The sequence below is a fragment of the Poecilia formosa genome, unplaced genomic scaffold (assembly GCF_000485575.1).
Source record: "Poecilia formosa unplaced genomic scaffold, Poecilia_formosa-5.1.2 Scaffold549, whole genome shotgun sequence".
Taxonomy (NCBI): domain Eukaryota; kingdom Metazoa; phylum Chordata; class Actinopteri; order Cyprinodontiformes; family Poeciliidae; genus Poecilia; species Poecilia formosa.
Genome location: NW_006800488.1, coordinates 242,313 through 263,940, shown reverse-complemented (window position 1 = coordinate 263,940; position 21,628 = coordinate 242,313). Strand labels below are relative to the sequence as shown.

The 21,628-nt window shown below is 37.3% G+C and overlaps 1 protein-coding gene across 8 annotated transcripts in view; it reads left to right on the top strand.

Moving 5' to 3' along the window:
- Positions 1 to 21,549, top strand: part of lrrc7 (leucine rich repeat containing 7) — a 30,725-nt gene extending 9,176 nt beyond the window's left edge. For 3 of the 8 annotated variants that reach the window (XM_016665134.1, XM_016665135.1, XM_016665133.1), the window contains exons 8-19: positions 94 to 318; positions 700 to 934; positions 1,868 to 2,218; positions 3,365 to 3,610; positions 5,453 to 5,665; positions 7,762 to 7,929; positions 8,886 to 9,005; positions 9,139 to 9,349; positions 10,422 to 10,672; positions 12,228 to 12,320; positions 17,870 to 17,944; positions 21,277 to 21,549. In XM_016665134.1, the coding sequence (XP_016520620.1) occupies positions 94 to 318; positions 700 to 934; positions 1,868 to 2,218; positions 3,365 to 3,610; positions 5,453 to 5,665; positions 7,762 to 7,929; positions 8,886 to 9,005; positions 9,139 to 9,349; positions 10,422 to 10,672; positions 12,228 to 12,320; positions 17,870 to 17,944; positions 21,277 to 21,387 (2,299 nt within the window). In that variant the 3' untranslated portion in view covers positions 21,388 to 21,549. Of the gene's footprint in view, positions 1 to 93; positions 319 to 699; positions 935 to 1,867; positions 2,219 to 3,364; positions 3,611 to 5,452; positions 5,666 to 7,761; positions 7,930 to 8,885; positions 9,006 to 9,138; positions 9,350 to 10,421; positions 10,673 to 12,227; positions 12,321 to 17,869; positions 17,945 to 21,072 lie in introns of all 8 variants that reach the window. The other 5 variants (XM_016665136.1, XM_007540632.2, XM_016665138.1 and 2 more) reach the window with 5 other exon arrangements.
- The last annotated feature ends 79 nt before the right edge of the window (positions 21,550 to 21,628 follow it).

Below are 21,628 nucleotides of genomic sequence, written 5' to 3'. Positions count from 1 at the left end.
AATCAACCCACAACTAATACTGGTTTATGGTTTATTAGGTTAAAATTAGGTCCATTCGATTATCTGATTTTCTGTTTCTGTTTTTATTTCCAGACTGGAGCAGGGCTCAGGACCTTTACCCGGATCCTGGACGTATCACAACAGCCAGGGGGAGCAGATCAGGAAGGACCAGCTCACCATCAGCGGGGGAAACAAGGTCACAGTGGTGATGAGTAAAAGCTCCGACCGACTTTCCCCCATGATGAAGGAGACCAGATCCAAGTTTAAGAAGTCCCAGAGCATAGATGAGATCGACATCGGCTCCTATAAAGTCTACAGGTCAGTTCAGTATTCATACTTAGGCTGAGAATCAAGAGAGATTTGTAGAGATTCCTACAATCAGCGATTTGTGTAAGTCTTTGGCCTGCTGATAACGATTTTAGACAATTCTGATTATGTGTCCGACCTTCAAATCTTCAAAACGTTCCTTTATAGCCTCCCTACCATTAATTGTAATTAAAATAATATATTATTATTAACAGAGTAAACTTCCCACTGTATGTATGTGTGTGAGAGAGAAGCCCAGTTTTAACAAATATCTCCTTTTTGTTTTGAAATTATACTGAGTGTTGAGTTTCTAACATGATACGTTCACTGATCAGAAAAAGATTGGATCTTTGAGTTTCTGATGTTGCCTTGTATTTTCATCTTTCTTCCCAGTATTCCCATGGAAAGCTACAGTTCATCCATTGAGCAGCAGACCAGTTTGGACCGCCCAGAGCTCCCTGGTTCCATGGAGCAGACCAGCATGTCTCGGTCTCAGTCTGCCCCCATGTTAGATGATGAGCTGGGCTTCCTGGGACACGGAGGCGGCAACCAGAATCAGTCTGGACAAAATCAAAAACCTGCCATTCCTCACAAGGCCTATCATTTTGACCAGAACTACAACCCCCAGGTCAGAAATGCATATGTATATAAAATATGACATTGTGTCTGTGTGAGGAAATATAGATACCGTTTACATCCAGAAACTTTGCACAGGTGCACAACTCTGCAGGACAGAAAGTTGATTCTCTTACTTGCTGCGATAGAACAACTCAGTTAACAAAATGAAACTTGGAGATGTAGGTCTTATTAATTTAGTGCAGTTCGCCACAAAGTGAAAATCACTCAGACAAACTTATTAAAGAACAACTCAAAACTGACTGTCTGTCTATACGCAGATACGTTGCCATGGCAACTGACTTACAACTGCTCCACTAATGTATCAGTACGTCAACATTTTACACGCAAAGCACATTACATTCATTCAATTACAATTTTATGCTTGTTTAATGTTTATTATTGATAAGTGATCACCTGAACACAGCAGTGATTGATTAGCTAATTTAAACATCTTGCCTTTTTCAAAAACATAAAAAATTAACTGAAGTGAAACAGTCCGAATTCTGCAGCACATCTACATGTTAAGATTGTCATAGTCAAGCTAGCATAACTGACCGACTTCTCTCTCCCTCGCTGTTTCTTCTTTTTAATTAAAAAAGTGAAATGTGACACCTTGGAGCTTGTTATCTAGTTATCATATTGTTGACAATTAGGAGGAAATCACCACATCTCTTTTTCCTACAGATGTCACACGTACAGTTAAGATTTAGCACATAATGTTGACAACTTTTTGTGGTAGTCATCAGTGCCAAGCAGGTTTTTCCCTCCAGCAGGAAACTGAGGGGTGGGATGACGTCACGTTGCAATGTAGTTCAAAATTTTTTAAATAAATGCAGCATTTTGGGGGTAAATTCAGATAATTCTCAAATACCAAGTTTAGCATGTCAACGATGATGCCTGAATCCTTTCCACTGACTCATTGATGAACTTTCTACCCAATCAGGTGACCATAGATCGCAGGATCCCTCCTCCATTCCCCAACACACCAGATTATGTAAACCACTCCTCAAAGGCCATGGATTACTTGAGTCAACCGGGAAAGACGCTACCCAAGGAGCTTGTGAGTCCTCGGTATCGTGCGTATCCACCGCTGGAGATGTTTTCATTCCCCCAAGCCCCAATCAACCAGGACGGCCCGTCCAGCCAGCAGCAGCAAACTATCTCAACTCAGCGCTCCAGGCCAGGCTTTCTGAGGAGAGCCGACTCTTTGGTGAGCTCCACTGAGCTCGCCTTGTTTCGCAGAGTTCATGAAGCCCAGCAGGAGGCGCTACAGGAAGCTCAGTACAAGCATCAGGTAGGAGCCAGTAAAAAAAAAGAAAACAATGCCTTTTTAAAATTCATCACATAACATGTCCAACATCAAAAATGTGTTCATGTTAATCCACACAGCACATGTGCTGCTGTAAGTATATGAAAGCAATTACGGTAATCAAACACAGATCTGCTAATCTTGTTGTGTTGAAGTGTTTTTTTGTTTTGTTTTTGATTGAGTGATTGTAAATCCTTTCTGTTACGTTTTTATGACATTCTAATTATTACAGTTGTTTTCTTTTATACTGTTCATAAAGTGTGCACTGCAAAAAACGCAACATCTTACCAAGTCATTTTTGTCTAGTTTCTAATGCAGACAGTATATTTGAAATCAGACAAAACAGACTTATAACAAGATGTTTCTCCCGTTTTATGAGTGAATTAATCTGGCAGTGGACCTGCTACTTTTCCACCAATATTAAGGAATTACTGACTTAAAACAAGTTTCTTTATCTTCCTGAAGAATTACTTATAAGTTTGTTTTATTTTAAGTGTAGTAAAATATTTGCACTAGAACCTAAATCAAAAATACTTTGCAAGATTTTGTGTTTTTACAGTGTATTTTGAGGAAATCAAGTCTTTCTTCTTTTAAACTGTATTTCTGGCTATTCCACCAAAAATACAATTACTTTTGTGTTTATACTCTTTTATGCCAACATATTTAAAATACATCAATAAAATAAAATAATTTGAATCAAATTAGTAAAATGTGCATCTTTTGACAGTGTATAAAGGCCACTGCAGATAGAAAAAACTGGTACATTTCTAACAAAAATCTCAGAAATTTTCTAGAAAAAACTTGGAAATTTCTGAGCTTGAAAAGTCACATATTTGCGAGAAAAAAAATTATTGACTTGAAATCTTGCTAAAAAATTACTTGTAAGTTAGTTTTGTCTTATTTCAGGTGTACTAAGATATTTGCACTATAAACTAAACCAAAACTACTTGGTAAGATTTTGTGTTTTTGCAGTGTGCGTCTGATATACGAAGATTTTCTGTCTTGTCAAAAGAGAAATGTGTGTCTTATTTCAGTTGTTTGATTTAATTTATACTCCTGATTTGCTAATATAGGTGCTGTGCACCGATTGTGATAAAAACAAGCTGATATAATTTGTTTGTTTGGACTCAGACGGACCCGCCGCATTACAGTCGGGCTCTTGCCTACTCGTCCCCCATGGAGCATTCTGCCCTCACCAACATGTCTGACAACCAAAATCAGATGATGCACAACAAGAGAAACGGTCGCTACGACGACGACTACACCACTTACCAGGAGCAGAAGAAGCCCATGATTGGTTATCCGACCAAAAGTCTGACTCAGCGTCGCCCCCTGTCTGCTCGGAGCTACAGCACCGAAACGTACGGAGCATCTCAGGTAATGCAAATAAAAAACAAACAAAAAAAACCCTTTAGCTGCTTCTCTTCACTTTATAAGCTGGGTTTTGAGTTTTTGATTTCATCTATATTTAAACCAGTTTATGTATAATTAGATATATAACTTTTGTTTTGGTTAAAGTGAAAGCAGTTTTCCCATCTATAAAATAACTTGTTGTTTTTCAAAGCTTTCTACTATTTGTACAATTTTCTTTCTCAGCAGGTCACATTTTAAACGTAAACTATTTGTCAAAGAAGAAATATTTGCTTCTCAGTGGCAATTTTCTGCTGATAATTATGTGGCTTCTACCTCTCATTATAGCAGTATTACAACATAATACTGCTTGTTTCCTACAACACATGATAATAAAACCCCACGGAAATAAGACAACTGTAATAAGATCCATCAGGAAAATGAAAACACATTTAAACCTGGTCTATGTTTTAGATTTATATTTAAAGAAAAAAAAAATCCTAATAATATCTGAAGTATTGTAACAACTATAGATATGTTTACATTTTCTTTATCACATGCATCACTTTAAAGTTATTCACTGTCAGCTAATGCATATGATCATCTGATGCCCACACATTGTTGGATGGCTCAATAGATCCTTCTGTTGAGCTTTCAGTAAGTTAGCTTCACCTGTAAATATAAATGATTTAAGTAGTTGTAGGGATTCATAAATAAATCACTGGAGTTTTATTCATAAGCTGAAGCAAAAACACTCTGAGATGAGGAATCCTTTTTTTATTTCCTTAGCAGGCAGAATATTAGATCTTGTTTGGTGTTAATTAGTTGGAGTCGGCCTGTTGAAGCTTCCTTTCAGCCAGCTGACTGGCAGAATGTTGCAACAGATACAGGAGAGGCAACTTTAACCCAGTAGCATTTTGTAGCATTTCATTAGCTAGCCACTTGCTATCTGGAATAAGAACCCAAAAACATTTATTCCATCTTCCATGAATTAGGTAATAATCTTGCAACTGTAGTCAAATTTCTTTTGATGCTGTTCAGATTCCTGAACTCAGGCGTATGCAGCTGCTTATATTCCTGGAACACGCAGAGAAATGGCCTATATTGGCTGAGGAGTTTAAGGATCTGGGATTACAACAGCTTCTCGATTCTTTCCTTTAATTATCTCGGTGTGAGTGAGGATGCTGTTCATCCTGCTTCCTTGTTTTTAAGACCCACTCCTTCATAAATAATCCCTTCAAGATATTCTGGGTTCGTTACAAGTCAGATGTTCCTAAAATACCCACAGAGATGTGTCCAACAGCATACCTGATTAGATGGCGAAGCATTTCATCTGCTGTCGTTCAGCAGGAGAAAGTAGGGCACTTGGTGCCTCTGTGGCTGTTTACTCAAATTATATGTTTTCACTACGGTGCTCATTTTGTTTAAAGTATTTAGGTTTTATAAAAATGTATTTTTTACATGTTTGTTGAAACTGTTATTGTGACACGACAGTGAAAATATCGAGCTTTTTTTCCTTTTTCCAATGCTAACTAGAAACAACCAATCAGAGCCAGGAGGCGGGACTTAGCGCTGTCAATCATCTCTGTTTTTGAGAGCATTTTCACATATTGAAACATTTAGAATATGTTTTATTTTAATTGTTTTTTTCTACTGGAATGTTCTGACCAACATGTAGACATATTTCAGATGAGTTCAAATTCTTCTTCAATAACTGTTACATTTATTTTATTTGTATTAATGAACTACACAAATCTTGATTCTTAAAATCATTACAATGACACTGTAAAACATATTTTTTGCAACAGTTCCATACTCTGCACTCCCTTCGCTCTCTTCCCTTTGTGTTTGTACATTTTGCCCCCTCAGGCCCGCCCCGTGTCGGCTCGCCCCACCATGGCCGCCCTGCTGGAGAAGATGCCGCCCGACTACACCCTGGCCACCTGCCCCGAGAAACCGTCTGAGGACACCATCAAAGTGCGACCCGTTGTCCCGCAGAAACCCGAGGACATCACCTCCAAGATGCCCGCCGACTGGAGGCAGCAGCTCCTCAGACACATAGAGGCCAAGCGGTTGGACAGAGTACGTCCTCCCCAGAAAACATGCTTACAGCACACACACACGTAAACACACAGCACTGAGAAGCCCCTCTGTCTGTATCCGTGTTAGTCTGTGTTGTAAGGTTGTAAGGCTGCATGTGTGTCCGCTCCACACTGTCGCTGTCAGCCTGATCAACCGCACACTCGCCGATGGATATGTGCTTGAAGAGTCACATTTCCTTACATTCAGTTCAGCAAAATCTCCATTCTACTGAGCAATCTGGTCCTGTCTCATTTTATCCTTTTCTTTTTTATTCAAGGCGAAAAGTGACTAAAATATGATGGTGCATCAATCAGGTCATGGTAGATAGAAAAATGGAGGAAATTTCCACCAAAACATCTTTGAGATTAATCTCTAAAATCTGCAAGAAAAAACAATGAAATGTCTAAGTTTGAGAATTTGCTACAAAAACAGACATTTTGATACCTCAGAAATTTCTTGGAAAAAAAGCCTAAGTTTAAACGTTTACATTTTTTCACTTTTAAAACTCAGAAATGTTTAGATTTTTGTAGAAATTCTTTTGAAATTAGTCTCAAAATTTCAGATTTTTTTCTCCATGTTTTAAAAGATGAAAATTAGCTAGAAGAGCAGAAAATTTGAGATTAATATAAAAAAAAATTAGGAAAAAAGTCAAAACATTTTTGACTTTTGGGGAAGTTTTTTTTTTATTAATCTCAACATTTCAGATGTTTTTCTTTGTGTTTTAAAAGATGAAAATTTGCTAGGAAAAACAGAAAATTTGAGATTAATCTAAATTTTATTTTAGGAAAATGCCAAACATTTTTCATTTTTGAAACTCAGGGTTTTTTTTCTATAAATGTTTTGAGATTAATCTCAAAATTTCAGGGTTTTTTCTGTTTGAAAAGTCGAACATTTGCTAGAAGCTCCTCCTACCCAGTAATTTTTTAAACATTTTTCTCTTTTTAAACTCAGAAATGTCTGTTTTTTTGTTGCTTTTTTTTCTCTCTAAGCTTTCAGAGAATAATCTCAAAATTTCTGAGCTTTATGTTCAACTTTTCCAGCTCTGAAACTTCAGGATTTTTTGTAGAAAATTTCTTAAATTAGTCTTGAAACTTCTGAGTTTTGTTATGGAAATTGACTCCTTTTTCTGTGTACACTGGCCCGCATACAGTGTCATCTCTTTTCTAAAATCCAGATGATTTTAGAAAAGAGATTTTATTTAAAATTGACAGAAAATCTCAATATAATGCTGAAATTCCTTTTAATTGTTTTCACTTGTCTGAAAAAAGTTGAGAAATCCTCTAAATCACAGAAATTCTCAAAGATGATATTTTGAAGTTTTACATTGTCTTCACATCTGTACACAGATGTTAGTAAAGTTGAAAACAATAACTCCCTGTACAAACAAAATATTTACTTTCAAATAATTTGTGTGTGGTACAGTTAAGGCCAAAAGTATTCATACCACCCTGATTAATTTGGGGAGGCGTCTCTGAAAAGAAAACAAAACCATGTAAAGTCAAAATATTGCAGGTATGTTTACACTTTACCAGAAAAATGGCATTTCAAAGATAATTTATATTATTCTCAATAATCTTTGGAAACTTATTCATTGGTATTACACCAGTCCAATCCCTCTTATTACAGCTGAGCAGCTTTTTAAGTTTTCCTTACCACCATTCTGCTCTGATTTTTTCATTTTATTTTTTCTGAATGAATTAAAATGTTAATACTCCTTTCAGACAGAAGCAGGAGAATTGGGCAAAACAAAAAGGTTGATAAAAATAGACACATCTCTTATTTAGTCATGCAGAAAGCTACATCTGGTTGTGATTATTTTTTCCAGTAACATTTTAAAACTCGTGGTTAAGTGTTAAGGATGCAGTTGCTGGAATGAACTGATCCACTTCCTGTTTTGTGCGTATTGACCAATCACTAGCTAACATTTTTCTGTGCTTTCAGCAACTCTGCACTGTTGTTGTTGTTGTTGTTGATTTTATATCAGTGTTGTTGTTTGTTTTGTTGTGGAGCTGTGCTGGCTCGCTGTGTTGGCTCCGCCCCTTTGCCCCTCCCCCCGTCATTCACCCATGTCATGTGATGTTGTCTCCTTCAATCAGAGTGGTGTCCTAAAGCACAACACGCTCACCCTGGGCATGCTCTATCAGGGCGGGGGTCACGGCCAGGGGCGCAGCACCACTTTGAACTTTAACCTTTACAATAACACTAGGCATGAGCCCCCTGCTGGCCGCTGGCTGCCACTACCTCCGCCTCCGTCTGCCATCACCGTGAGTATCCTGATGAGAGAACTGAAACCTGATTACAGTCACTGCATACATGTGATCACAAAAAGCTTTGGGGAGCTGCAGGCGGTGGTCGTTTTAACCACATTAAATGTTCTTTGTTTGTTTGTGACTGTTTATATCGCTGTTTAAACATTCATGTTTTATCCAAACCACTAGAAGAGTCACAGGAATCCTGCCTGGCTTATATGAATCCACTATATGAGATATTTGTGACTTATTAAAGTGAACTACATTTGCGGAAGAGGATTTGGACTGCTGGGGGGGAATCAAGACTGTTTTCTCAAAATTCTGGTTTTAAATTGAGAATTTTGACTTTAAATTCAAAATTCTGACTTTAAGGATTGTGACGTTTTTCCTAAAACTTTAGATTTTTGTGTCAGATTTGACCTTAGACTCTGAATTCTGACTTTTAAATCAGAATCTAACTTTTTTTCCTCTGAATTATTTTTTTCTGAAATGTTTTTTCTGAAAATTTTTGACTTTTTTCTCAGAATTAAAAATCTTTCTTGGAATTGACTTTAAAGTCAGAATTCTGACTTTTTTCTAAGAATTTTGACTTAATCATGAATCAAACTTTTTTCTCAGAATTCAGTTTTTTTTCTCAAAATTCTGACTTTGTTCTCCGAATTCTGACTTTCGATCTGAAAAGATTAAAGTAAATCTGCCTATTTGTGACCAGATTAGGACTCAAGTTAGCTCCAGGTTTAAACAGTTTTAAACTTGTTACAGTTTTGCTCTACAGAAAAACATACCAATAAATTGTGACTTCTGTGGAACTAGCATTTAAGTTTCAATGAAAGAATCTCAAATTCTTAAAAGTTGCATCAAAGCACTTTGGTTAAAATCTTATTTTTAAGGTGTAATCTCACCAGCTGAAGCTCAGGAGAATTACTGCTGTGAACCTTTTCAGTATTTTTCTGTCCGTCTCTTTTTCCCAGACGCCTTCTCAGCAGGCTGCAATGCTGGATAATGACCAGGAGGGGGTGACAGGGAGCAACCAGTGGGCTCCCTACTCACTCGGTCGAAGAGACGTTCCACCTGAGAACCTCATGAAAAAGGTCGATAAATCAGTGAATGTAAACCCAGTGAACTCAGACATGAGAAAAGTAAAACCTGGTTGTAGGGAAGTGGCGAGTGGCAGCGCCGCTGTGATTGTGACTAGTTGTCATTTTGTGGTTCTTGTTCCCACAGGGCGGACATCCACACAACCCCTCCCATCAGTCACACAACACCATGATCGTCACCTCCACCTCCTCGTCCTCGGCCGCCGCGCCTCACCGCGTTGTCGGGCAGCAGGTTTACGACGGGATGATGAACAAGGGGGGCCAATACCAGCAAGGAATGTCGCTGTCAGTGGTACCAGCAGGCGGTCCGGGCCAGTACCAAGGCAACGTGTCACAGGGTAAACAGCAGACCTCCATGCCACGCTTTAATGAGCTTTATTTTACATTTAATGCCTTGCAGCACATGAAATCTTACCATTTTTATCTTACTGTACTTGAAATAAAACAAGTGCAGTGAGTAAAAGTAGCTATTTGATCTTATTTTAACTAAATAATTCCTTAATATTGATGAAAAACTAGTGGATTATTTTTCTTATAACAAGGGGAAAATGTCTTGTAATAAGTGAATTAACCTGCCAATGGAAGAAGGACTTTTTCATCAATATTAAGAAATTATTTATTTGAAATAAGCTCATTTTTATTGCTGAAAAGTTTTCTCTTATTTTAAGACATTTTCCCCATGTGCCTAAAATCAGCTCTGCAAAAACACAAAACCTGATGAAGTATTTTAACCTAGTTTCTAATATCTGACTTTAAATAAGAGAACTAACTTTTCAGTGAATGATTCTTTAACACTGGTGTAAAAGTACTAGTTCCATTGGCAGATTAATTCAGCTGTAACATTTTACCCTTGTCATAAGTGAAACAATCTGCTAGTAGGACGAGTACTATTTCATCAATATTAAGGAATTATTTAGTTAAAACAAGTTCAAACAAGGTTTTCTCTTCTTCCAAGTGAGCTAAGATGTTTGCACTAGAAACTACATTAAAGTTACTTGGTGAGATTTTGTGTTTTTGCAGTGAAACGTATCAATATCCTTTGACTTTTCTAACATTTTGTCATATTGATGAAGTATTTGCAATTTAGTGAATACAAAATACTTCATATTTGTGATGTGGAAGGAAATTGAATGGTTTTGTAATCAGGAACACATGAAGAAGTCGTGTTAAAGACCAACATTCTTCATATTTAAGTCAATAAGAAGTCACTTAACTTCTTATTTTGACTCTATAATCTTAAAAATCTTTTTAAAAATAGTCTTAAAAGACGATAGTTGGCGTTTGAGTTTTGTCAGCAGTGTTTTCCAGTAACCACCTGGTCAAATGTTCAAATTTCCTGTCAAGTTTTCTGGGGAAACCCAGACATTTAAATGAGAAACCAAACTTTAGTTCGCTTTGTGTTTTGGTCAGGCCTTCCCTCCCCTGGCCAGGCGTACCCCAGCGGCGGCCTGCCCATGGCGCTGTCATCATCTGGGAACCAGTCTCAGTACAACCCCCACCCCTCCCATCAGCCGGCTACCAACCCGCAGTACCACATGAATCAAGGCATGACCCACAGCAACCAGGCCGTCATGGCAACCCACACCAACCCGCGGCCTCAGAGCGCCCGCTGCCTGCTGCAGACTAAAGGCCAGAAAAGCACCGACGGTTTCCAAGAGCAGGTATGGAGATGCTAGCAGGCTGTGCTGGTTCTGCTGCTGAGACACAGGAAACGTTAGCATTCCTCAAATACAGCAATGGCTGATTTTCCACAGGCAGATTTTGATGTAAAAAACATAAAGTCAGTCTTACCAACTATATTTGGTCTCGTTTATAGTGCAGATATGTTAGCATACTTGATTTAAAGCAAAACTAACTTATAAAGTAACTTTTTAGGAAGATATAGGAGCTTTTTTATGGAAATATTTAATATAATAGATGAACTACTTCCACTGGCAGAAAAATATCTTGTTTTAAGTAAATTAGTGTGTTTTTTTATTAATATTAAGGAATTTTTTACTTAATTCTTAGCCCCTATGTCTTGTTAAAACGTTACTTTTAGGTTTTATCTTATTTCAAGTGTACTAAGATGTTTGCTGATTGCTTGACCAACATCACTGCAAAAACTCTAAATCTTACCAAGTAATTTTGGTTGAATTAAGACAAAACTAACCTAAAGTCAATTTTTAATAAGATATAGGAGCTTGTTTTATGTAAATAATTCCTTAGTGGTGACAATTTAATTCCACTGGTGGATTTTTTTCACTCATAAAAGGAGAAAAATATCTTGTTATAAATGAAGTGCCACTTTTTTATTATTAATGTTAAGGAATTATTTACTTAAAACAAGCTCACATGTAAGTTAGTTTTACTTATATCAAGTGTACTAACATATTGCTCTAGAAATTAGACCAATAATTCCAATAATAGAATTTAATAGTTTGACCAACATCACTGTAAAAACTCTAAATCTTATCTGAAGTGTTTTTGGTCTTTTTTCTGGCTCAGATCACTTGAAAAAAGACAAAACCAACTTAAAGTAACTTTTCAGCCAGAAATAAGAGTTTGTTTCCAGTCAATAATTCATCAATATTGATGAAAAAATACTGTTTCCCTGGCAGATTATATCAATTATGACATGGAAAAAATATCTTGTTATAAGTAAAATAATCTGCACCTTTCCATCAATATTACTTAATTATTCAATAAAAAGAAGCTCCTGTGTCTTGTTGACAAACTGCTTGCATGTTATATTTGTCTTATTTCAAGAGTACTAATATATTTACACTAGAAACTAGACTGTAAATACTTTGTAAGGTTTTTTCTTTCTTTTTACAATGTCGCTGCAATAAACAAGCAGCTAATATTAATAAAATGTGGAGATAATTATGTAACTTAGCCGCCACGGAGCCACAGTCTGTGCTGAAACAGAGCCGGAGGTGTCAGTCGCAGTCAGAAACGCTGCGCAGATGGAGAGCTCAGAAAGGGACATGAAGTCATTTGCACCAGTCTGCACCACGACCTGCCTCCGGGTTTTTTTGTTTTTCTTGTTTCCCCCCCTTCATTGCAAGAGACAGCTTCCCATTATGCCAAACAGAAAACCCTGACAGCGTTATTGGTGGCCTGGTTGTTCCAGATAGCCGCCGAAGCGCCGCTCCTCGTGTTTGTTTGCTCTCTGCAGTTTTCGCCGTGCGTGCGTTTCACTTTCAGCTGTCTCTCTCTGCTCTTCCTGCCTAGCTGTGTGTGAGGATAGAGAAGAACCCCGGCCTCGGCTTCAGTATCTCTGGCGGCATCAGCGGCCAGGGGAACCCCTTCAAGCCCTCCGACATGGTACGACCTGACCCAGCCTGTCAGCCAATCACAGCCTCCTCAGCACTACCTCAGAGTTGCCATGGAAACTGCAGCTCGTTACCGCAGTGTTTGTCTGCGAGGCAGAGAGGCCGACGTGGTTGACTTACAGTGAATATTTTTATTTTTATAACCAGCTGAGGTTCATTTATTAGGCTTAATTTGACTTAAAGAGGCAGGTTATGTTTGTTTCCAGGCACATTGAGGCATTTTGTAGCTAAGCTAACCAGAGATGGGTAGAGTACCCAAAACTTGTACGCTAGTAAAACGTAGCCAAGAAATTACTCAAGTAAGAGTAAAAACGTATTTGGTAAAAAGTTTACTCAATTACTGAGTAACTGATCAAATTACCAATCATTTAATATTTAAAAATATAAAATTAAGTCAAAATTTTGGTATTTTAAGGACCAAAATGACAAAATTCATCAAAGTAATAAAATCAGGCAAATTAAATTTTTCCAAATCAGTTTCTTTCAAAATAAAACTTATGAAACTTTAACAAAACCTGCAGATGTGTGTCTGGTGAATTTTTGGTTAAAATATGTTTGTTTTTCATTTAGCAGGTAGAAAATCCAGAAAATTTACTCAAGTAAGAATAAAAAATACAGCATAATAAAAATATTTTTTATCCAAAACAGTTACTCAAGTAAATGTAAGTCAATACTACTAAACTTTATGATCAAGTAACTATATTACCTTCAGTTGTTAAAAAATGCTATAAATGTCAAATATGTCTTGAAATTGGGCCTCTGTCTCTTTAAATCCTCGCGCTCTCTCTGAAGTCATCGCAGCATGGCTCCTCTAGTGACCCTTTAAAAACGTTTTTATCAGTGAAGTAGCTCGTATGATGAGGTCAGCAGATCCTTGAGGTGTTTGCTGATTGCTGCTGGCTAGTCTGAAGGAGCTGAGTGGGCGGTGCCCTGTGAGGAGCCTCCAGGAAGGGCTGCGCCTCAGAGGCGGGGCTACGTCCACCGAGCTGAATGGTTGCCATGGAGATTAGAGGATTTCTAAAACGTGAATGAAAATATCAAAGTGGTGCTTCGGGTATGATTTTGATGTAAAGCTACAAAACGCTGATTTAAGCAAACACTGGCCCTTTAAATGTATTAAAAACGTAACTGAAATTCATCAGGTTAGTAGAAAAAACCTAACATATTTTCCGCCGTCTGCAGCTGTTCTGAGCCGCCTTGTAGCGTCATCAGACTCAGATCTTACAAGAAACGCCAAGCTCTTTCATCGATGGGACTTCTAAATTTGACTGAGCCCGTCTGCAGCAGCCTGAGCCCGTTGGGTCGGAGATCCCCCAGGCCCGCTCTACAAGGCGATCTGTCCCAGAAACAAGACACTTCGCCCGGCCTCAAGGAGCGCGGCGCCGCACACAAAAAGCTCCAGCTGCTTTTTTTAGCCGTCTGCTCAGTTCTGGGACGCTGTGGGCGATTTTAGATGTTGCTTTGATTCAGGGATGGAAGGTTTGACGTTTTATTCTGACAGGACGTCCCACTCTGAGGACGAAGTTTTACTGTGAAGGTAGAAAGAAAACTGTTGTTTAACTTTTATATTAAGGTCGGGTAGCTGCTGACTTGAGCAGTTATTTTATAGTTCCTATTATACCTGGTGATGCAGCAGCAGAGTCTCAGCAGATGAACTTTTCTCAGTAAGTCATGACAGAATGCGTGCTCTATAAAAAAACATCTTAAATGATGATATTTTATTGTGAAGTTAGTAAGTAAATTTTATTTATAGAGGACCTTCCTCAGACATCAGTCACAAAGTGGGAATTATTTACTTTAGAAAAGGTTTTTGTTTACTTTTAAGCATAATTAAAAAAGTATTATTATGTAAAATTTACTCTTTTAAGCTTTACATCATGTTATAATGTTATTAACTCATGAAAAACATATCTGGAAATAGTTTACTCTCCCATGGCAACCAGTCAGCTGGGTGGACCTAGCCCCGCCTTCGAGGCTCAGCTCCTTCAGACTAGCCAGCAGCAATTAGCAAACACCTGGTGAAACCGCACATCTGCTGAGCTTTTTATGCAACGCTGGTCAAAATGTTGTTAAAGGGTTAACAGAGGAGCCATGTTGTGATGAAGGCGGAGTTACAGAAAGACCAGGACCTTTTAAAGAGACAGAGACCCAATTTCAAGGTATTAAGTTACAAAGTAAAATTTATTCTAAGTCATATTTGGTATATATAGTATGTGTTTAACAACAGAAGGTGAGATGGTTACTTGGTTTTACCATAAAATGGCAAACACATAATACTGTCCCTTTAATTTGTTGGAATAACCCTTAAAATTTTTATTTTATTTAATTGGGAATCTGCAGAATATTATCCAATGAATCTGAGATTCTGTAAATATACTACAAAACACTGCTGAGCTGTAACTTTACTGTCTTTTACAACAGCAAGAAAACTCAATAAAACCCATTAGAGTGAATTATTCTGCAAAGTCCTTTACATCTTAGCATGGAGGAAGGTATCAGGTGAAACACCCTGTAAATCTATGAGGAGCTTTAAAATACCAACTCTCTGCGTTCCAGTACAAAACAATTATTGTTCAGTAAAACATCAGCAGATATTTTGCTGATTTTCACTAATATTTACCCTGGATGTAGCAAACGGGGTGTTTTATATAAAAGAACGATACCAGGTTTAGGCTTTTAAATTCACAAAATTGCACATCAGTGCTTTGATTACCAGAGCTAAAGACATACAGTGACACTAATCCTTAGTGCGGTAGCGCCCTCTAGTGTTCAACTTGCTTTTTGCATTATTTTGGAATGAATTAGCTCAACATGGTGTGTCAAACTGAAGGTTCTGGGGCCAAATCTGGGCACACAGCTTCTTATGTGGCCCTCTGGACTCCAGAGAGGTGCAGAAATCAAACCTAAGGTGCTTAAATATTATTTTATCAAGCAGTTTTTTTGTTTGCTGCCAAACAGTCAGTCCCTCCAGTTTTTGCAATTTCACACAGAATCAACATGTTTCGTGCTAATGCATAATCATGAGTTTATTGCAAATTTTCCACAAAGAATGGTCAACAACATTCGGCTAGCTAACTCCCACCTGCCTCAGCTGTAGCACAGAAATCACATTTACTGCCATACGAAAGCACAAAAATGTTTAATATATCTCCAGAAAACAATCATTAAAGAGGGACGGATCAGTGTGAAGAGATATGTAGAGCAGAACTCATTTAATGTGCACACAGCTGTTTATTAGCGTTAAAACAGTTTGCTAAAGGTTTTTATCAATACGTTCTTTGAGATCTAGATGTGGTTCAAATTGCAGATTGACATCCTTGACATTGGACATACTGTACAATGCAAGGCATAAATGTAACGTTTTCTATAAAAGTCGCCTGATAATAAATAGGAACTTTAATTTGTATTGAAGTGAAGAACTAAAAAGTGACGCCTAATTAAGTTCAAGTCGCAGCAGTGTATTCTCTTCCTGCTCTGAGTCGGGTTTGGTCCATTGATGGCGCCTGCAGAAGTCATTATTCGGTGTCTGAAGAGCAACAACAGTAATCCTGCAGGATTGACTTTAAAAAACGTAGCGGCTCTCTGCACCTCCGGGTCCGTTTCAGTTCTGGTTAATTAGAGCGCAGTAAGAAGAAACGTTGCCTCATATTGACTGGATCTTTGATCTGTTCGCTTTTCAGAAGAAACTGTTTCCTTCCTGCTTGTCTTTCTTCTCCTCTATATGTATTATGTAAGGCTCTCCTCTGAAAGGTAAAACTAACAAAATGAAAACCTGAAACAAGTGAAAACAAAAACTGTAACTATAATATAAAACTATCTTTTCTTTTAATTTTTGTATATACAACAAACATTACAGACTGACAAAAACCAAAAAGAGGTATTGTTCTACAAAACAATGAACCAGATAATAGAATGAATAACAAACAAGGAAGTTTACATTAAAATGGAAACATTCGAAACAAAAACAAAACACGGAACATAAGCAGCTGGTGTCGCAAGATGCGGATTAGGAGATACTTTTTTCAGTTATTTTCTTTTTGCATTATTATTTCTATTCTCTTTTCTATACGGTTAGATTATCCCAACGTCACAGATATTTTGGGTAGAAGAGTAAAAAAGAGGGAGAAAATAGAAAGCAAACAGATAAATAAATAAAAGTACATCCCAGAACAAAGCATAAATATATAAAGGATAACTTTAAAAAAATACACTCTGGGATCTTATTATTAGGCTCTCCCATTTCCTCTCTCCTCTCCTGGTGTTTGGTGGCACTAATTACCTAAAACAGACTGGAATTACAGATATAATAGTCTTTGTTCTCATTTTTATGAATCTTTCATTCTACGTTTTTGCAAAAAAAAAGAAGTAATTTTTTAAAATCTTTTGCTAAAATGTCGTCCAATTAAACGGTTGTGTTTTTCTGTGATGAAAGATGAATTTATTTCAAGCTAATGATGGTTCTTTTACCAGAAATGCCCTCCACTGGGGACGTTGTCCTTTAAAACTCCACTTTTTTCCCCTTTTCTTATATCACTGTTGCACACTAAGCTAACTCTGATTTAGCTGCTAAAATCTCATCAGTCTGTGGAAAATATTTCCCCGTTTTCCAGATTAAGACCATTTTAACGATACCTTACGTTGTTGTGTTTTTCAGCTCTGTGTGCAACTGTTTTACACTGTTACTAATATCAGCTGAAGGCATATTTCCTTAAAATATACAGTGAGCTTTATCCAATCAAAGACTAATTCACTCCAAGCAAATGTCAGTGAAATCATTGTCTTTTCAAGAGTCTGGATGGCAAACCAACCAAGTTTGTTGTGGGATAATTGGAGTATTTTACCGTCTGTATGAGGCTCACTGTATGATTGTCAGTGTTGCCACATGTTGCAACTTAACACCTATTTGTGTCTCTTGCTGTGTCGACTCACTCACTGTAGTGTCCTGGATGGTGCTGCACCGTCTCTACTGCATCATTTCTTTATGTCTCCGGTTCTCTCGTGTCCCTCCTTAACGGCACATTTATCTGTGTTCAACATGTAAGCCGCCTGTTGAACCGTGTGGAGTTTCTGCAGCTGCATTGTCTGACTCCTCTGTGTTTGAAAACATCTTTCAGCTCTGGGTGAAAAGATGTTGGTGTTTTTACAATCTCTGCCTTGGGTAATTGAGAGAAAAGGAACAAACATTGGGGGAATGATTGCTGATATCTACTTATTTCCAAACCCACACTTATTTTTCTTCCCATATTCTTGAATTATTTGCTCTTTGTTTACTTTACTACATTTTTAGCTCTAGCCAATAAAAACAATTTTCTTTGAAAAATGCTAAAGCAGTTTCTCAAATAAAAAAGCAGCATTATCATAAACAATCTTTAGTAGTGCTTTTGCAGTATTTTCATTCCTTTGAGGGAGAAATCTGATTTGTTTAAATCTTCGTTTTGTGTTTGGGGTTGGGTTGGATATTGAGATAAGCATGAGAAAGGCAAAGATTCTAAACCATCGTGTCCCTGTGTTGTCCTAACGGTGTATCATTTTGACTTATAGGGTATCTTTGTTACTAGGGTACAGCATGACGGGCCCGCCGCCTCCTCACTGAAGCCCGGAGACAAGATACTGCAGGTAACGTCCTCCCACTCATCATAACGTCAGGCTGCAGTCAGCAACATCCGACCTTTTCAAATAATGAGGCAGCATATTCAGCAGGACATAGCGCACAGTTTTCCATTCAAAGATGGGATGGAATCTCATCTTAGTAGCAACATGCAGTGCCTATAGTCACGTTGCAAAACTGCTAGCCAACGATAACGACCATCGGTTTTGGCTAAAATGAGCTAAATCTTAAATGTATACGTGATATATGAAATTGTCAACACTTAGATGACAAGGTCAGGAAAAAGTTTTAATTAAAAAAAATAGCCAGGGGGACAGAAGTTGGTCAGCTATGCTAGCTTGACTATGACAATCTCAATGTGTAGACGTGCTGTGGAATTTCATGTTTTGGTTTAAAAAAATGGCAACACACACACTCTGACAAATAATCATTAGAGCAGGTTTTAAATTAACTTATCAACCACCACAGTGTTTGTACAATCGCTTAATAATCACAGAATAAAACATTATTTAGCAGTTATTAATGTTTTTCTCTCAGACAAAAACACATTTTTGTTCGCAATCTTATTTTATTTTTTTTTTTTTTGCAAACAAAAATACATTTCCCACACAGAAATGTTTCCCAAATATTTCTATGTGTGGGAAATATTTGCGTGTTTTTTTGTGTTGAAACCTGATACCTTAGTGAAGCTGTTGTCACTCAGTTACTATGGCAACAGATCTCTGCATAGAGAGTAAGAAAACAGAAAAATGCGAGTGGTTTTGAGTCTCCAGGTTTCTTTTTGTTAACGGAGTTGCTCTATCGCGGCGACACGGCTATGGATGGCAAGTAAAAGAATCATCTTTTACCAAAAATGTTTGGTAATTTTTCTTTTCTCAAAAAAGCAAGACTTTGTTGATCATGATTGATTTGTGAAAGTAATTTTAAAAAAGTAAAACATCTAAGAGGTTTTTATAGGCACTGTAGCTGCATTAAATATGAGGATTTACAATGTTAAAGATCCACATTTGATTCTGCTTTATATTCTGCCTCGGTATCATGACCATACAGATATCTGGCATGAACTTTCTCCCCCCGACTGTTTCATTTTTGTTTTCATCATTAGTTTTAAAAGCTTAAATATTAGAGCTATATTCTTTAATAAGAGACCTATAACATATTAACTACAAACTCCATGTTTAATATAAGTTATAGACCATAATATAATGTAATATTACATTCCTAACTTGTAGGAATTGTCGAGAAATAGGAATAAAAATCTCCTTCTGATCTTCATAATGAGTCATGTAGTTCTGTTGTTTAAATTATTTCACTTATAACACGGCAAAACTGTCTTGTTATAACATAATTAATCCACTTCTTTCCTAATTTTAAGGAATTATTGTCCTAAAACAAGCTCCTATATATTGCTGAAAACTTACTTGTAAGTTAGTTTTGTCGTATTTCAAGCTTACTAAGATATTTTTTCTAACAACTGGACCAAAAATACTTGGTAAGGTTTTGTGTTTTTGCAGTGTAGAAGTCAATGCTGGTAACCAGCACATGTCTGTTTGCAATTTAGGTAAACAAGCAATTAATCAATAACAATATATATGCAGATAAGCACATGATCAGTATCAATAGCTAATAAATCTGGTAGAATACTCAATAATTTCATTGAACTCTGATCCAGAACTGCACAGCATTCTGGGGGATTAAGCTGCTCTCACAGCTAGCTGAGCAAAGGGTAGTGGAATCAACTCACTCTCTCACTCTTTGGTTACCTAGCAACTCACTCACTCTTTGGTTACCTAGCAACAACCTTTTGAGTAACTGTTTCCCCACCATGCCTCATAACTGCTTAAAAATAAAGAAAAACAATATTCTCACCCCCAGTTTGGCAGCATTTCATACATTAAAAACAAAAAGCTAATCAATAATGATCAATATCGACTGATATGAAACTCTTATAGATTTTCATTTTATCCTAATACTTTAATACTTTCATTTTCTACAGAAGAACTCATACAGTTGTAGCTCAGTGTTTCTCAAACTGTGGTCCGCCCCTGGTGGGTGTGCCAGGTACTGCATGTAAAGTGATGATCGGAGGAAACCAAGTCATTCCTGCTGAGAGTTTTCATGAGTCGTTCACGAACGATTCAGTTCTTTTGAACGGGTTTCAGTTGGTGAGAACTGTTCTTTGTTTTTTACGACTTTGCTTCCTCATAATGCAAATCCGGCCCACCATAGCTTTTTATGTGGCCCTCTAGACTCTGAAGTGACATTCATAGAACAGGATAACAGCGTTCTTACATATTATTTTATCAATCAAATCAAAGCAGTTTTTATCTGTTTACTGTCAAATTACATCAATCAGTCCCTTCTGTTTCTTGTGAATTACTGTGGAAATTCACACAAAGTCAACAAATCCCTGCACTTTTTGTGCTAATACATAAATGTAAGTTTTATTGCAGAATTTTGGATCTAAGTGATTGTTTACAGTGTTTCTTACTTCTACTAAACAGCTGCTTCAGCCTCACTTAATGTCAAGTTATAATCTATAATTATATTGCAAGTAATAAAAAGCTGCATTTACTGTCAAACATAAATACAAATATTTCTAAATTAATAACACAAACACTGATTTTTATTGCAAAAAATCACAAAAATAATTGCAAAATCCTAGAAAGACTGAAAAGATTTTCAATATTATTTAATTTAAAAATTGATTTATATTTTAACAGTTTTGTTTGCGGGTTTTATTAATACATTCTGGGACAACCGGCCCTTTAAGAACATTCATGATTTTGATTTGGCCCAAAATTAAAATGATGTTGACATTTTAATTTTGATGTTGTGTTATCACGGGGCAATTTAAGGTTCGCTGGTCTGTGATTGTTTGTTAAATGTGATTCTCAGCCTGAAACAGTAACGTAGCTCAATGCAATCGTTTAAACTGCACACATAAGGACAGCTAAAACTTCAATCTTTCGGTTTTGGAACATTAACAGATCAATCAAGACAAGAAATCAGTGTCATCTATGTTTCCCCTGCCTCCTCTCTGTTGTCTATCATCTTCACTCCTAAAGTTGTACAGTTTAGCTGGATGAACTCATCTGAAAACCCTTTTTTGTCTTTACCCCTTCTCTTTCTACAGCATGACTGTGTAGCTCCTCCTCTTCTCTCTCTTTTCCCCCAACAGTGATGTGTTACTGAGATAATGATGGCAGTGACCCTCCATCCTCCCACAAAACACTCACACATTGACATGTGTATGGAAAATCTGCAGAACACATACCTCTATACACACATGTGCACACACACACATTGCTGTTGACTGTGCTGCGTGTTTGCCTTGCAGGCTAACGGACATAGTTTTTTACACATGGAGCACGAGACAGCCGTCTCTCTGCTGAAGAGTTTCCCTCGGACCGTGCACTTGGTGGTTCTGAGAGACGGCAGCACGCGATAGAAATAGTTTTATAACAAACAAACCCACTTCCCATCTCTACTCATCTCCATTCAACTCTACCCCACCTGCCCTCTGCTGGAGGCTTGTGGAACTGACATATGAGCCGTCTTTTTTTTTTCTTCTTCTTCTTCTTGGTTTTTGTAACCTTTTTAAAGGAACACACAGACATCTATTTGCCTATTGCTGGACCAAAGGCAAATACTAGTGCCAAAAGTACCATGGGAAACATCTCTTCTCTTCT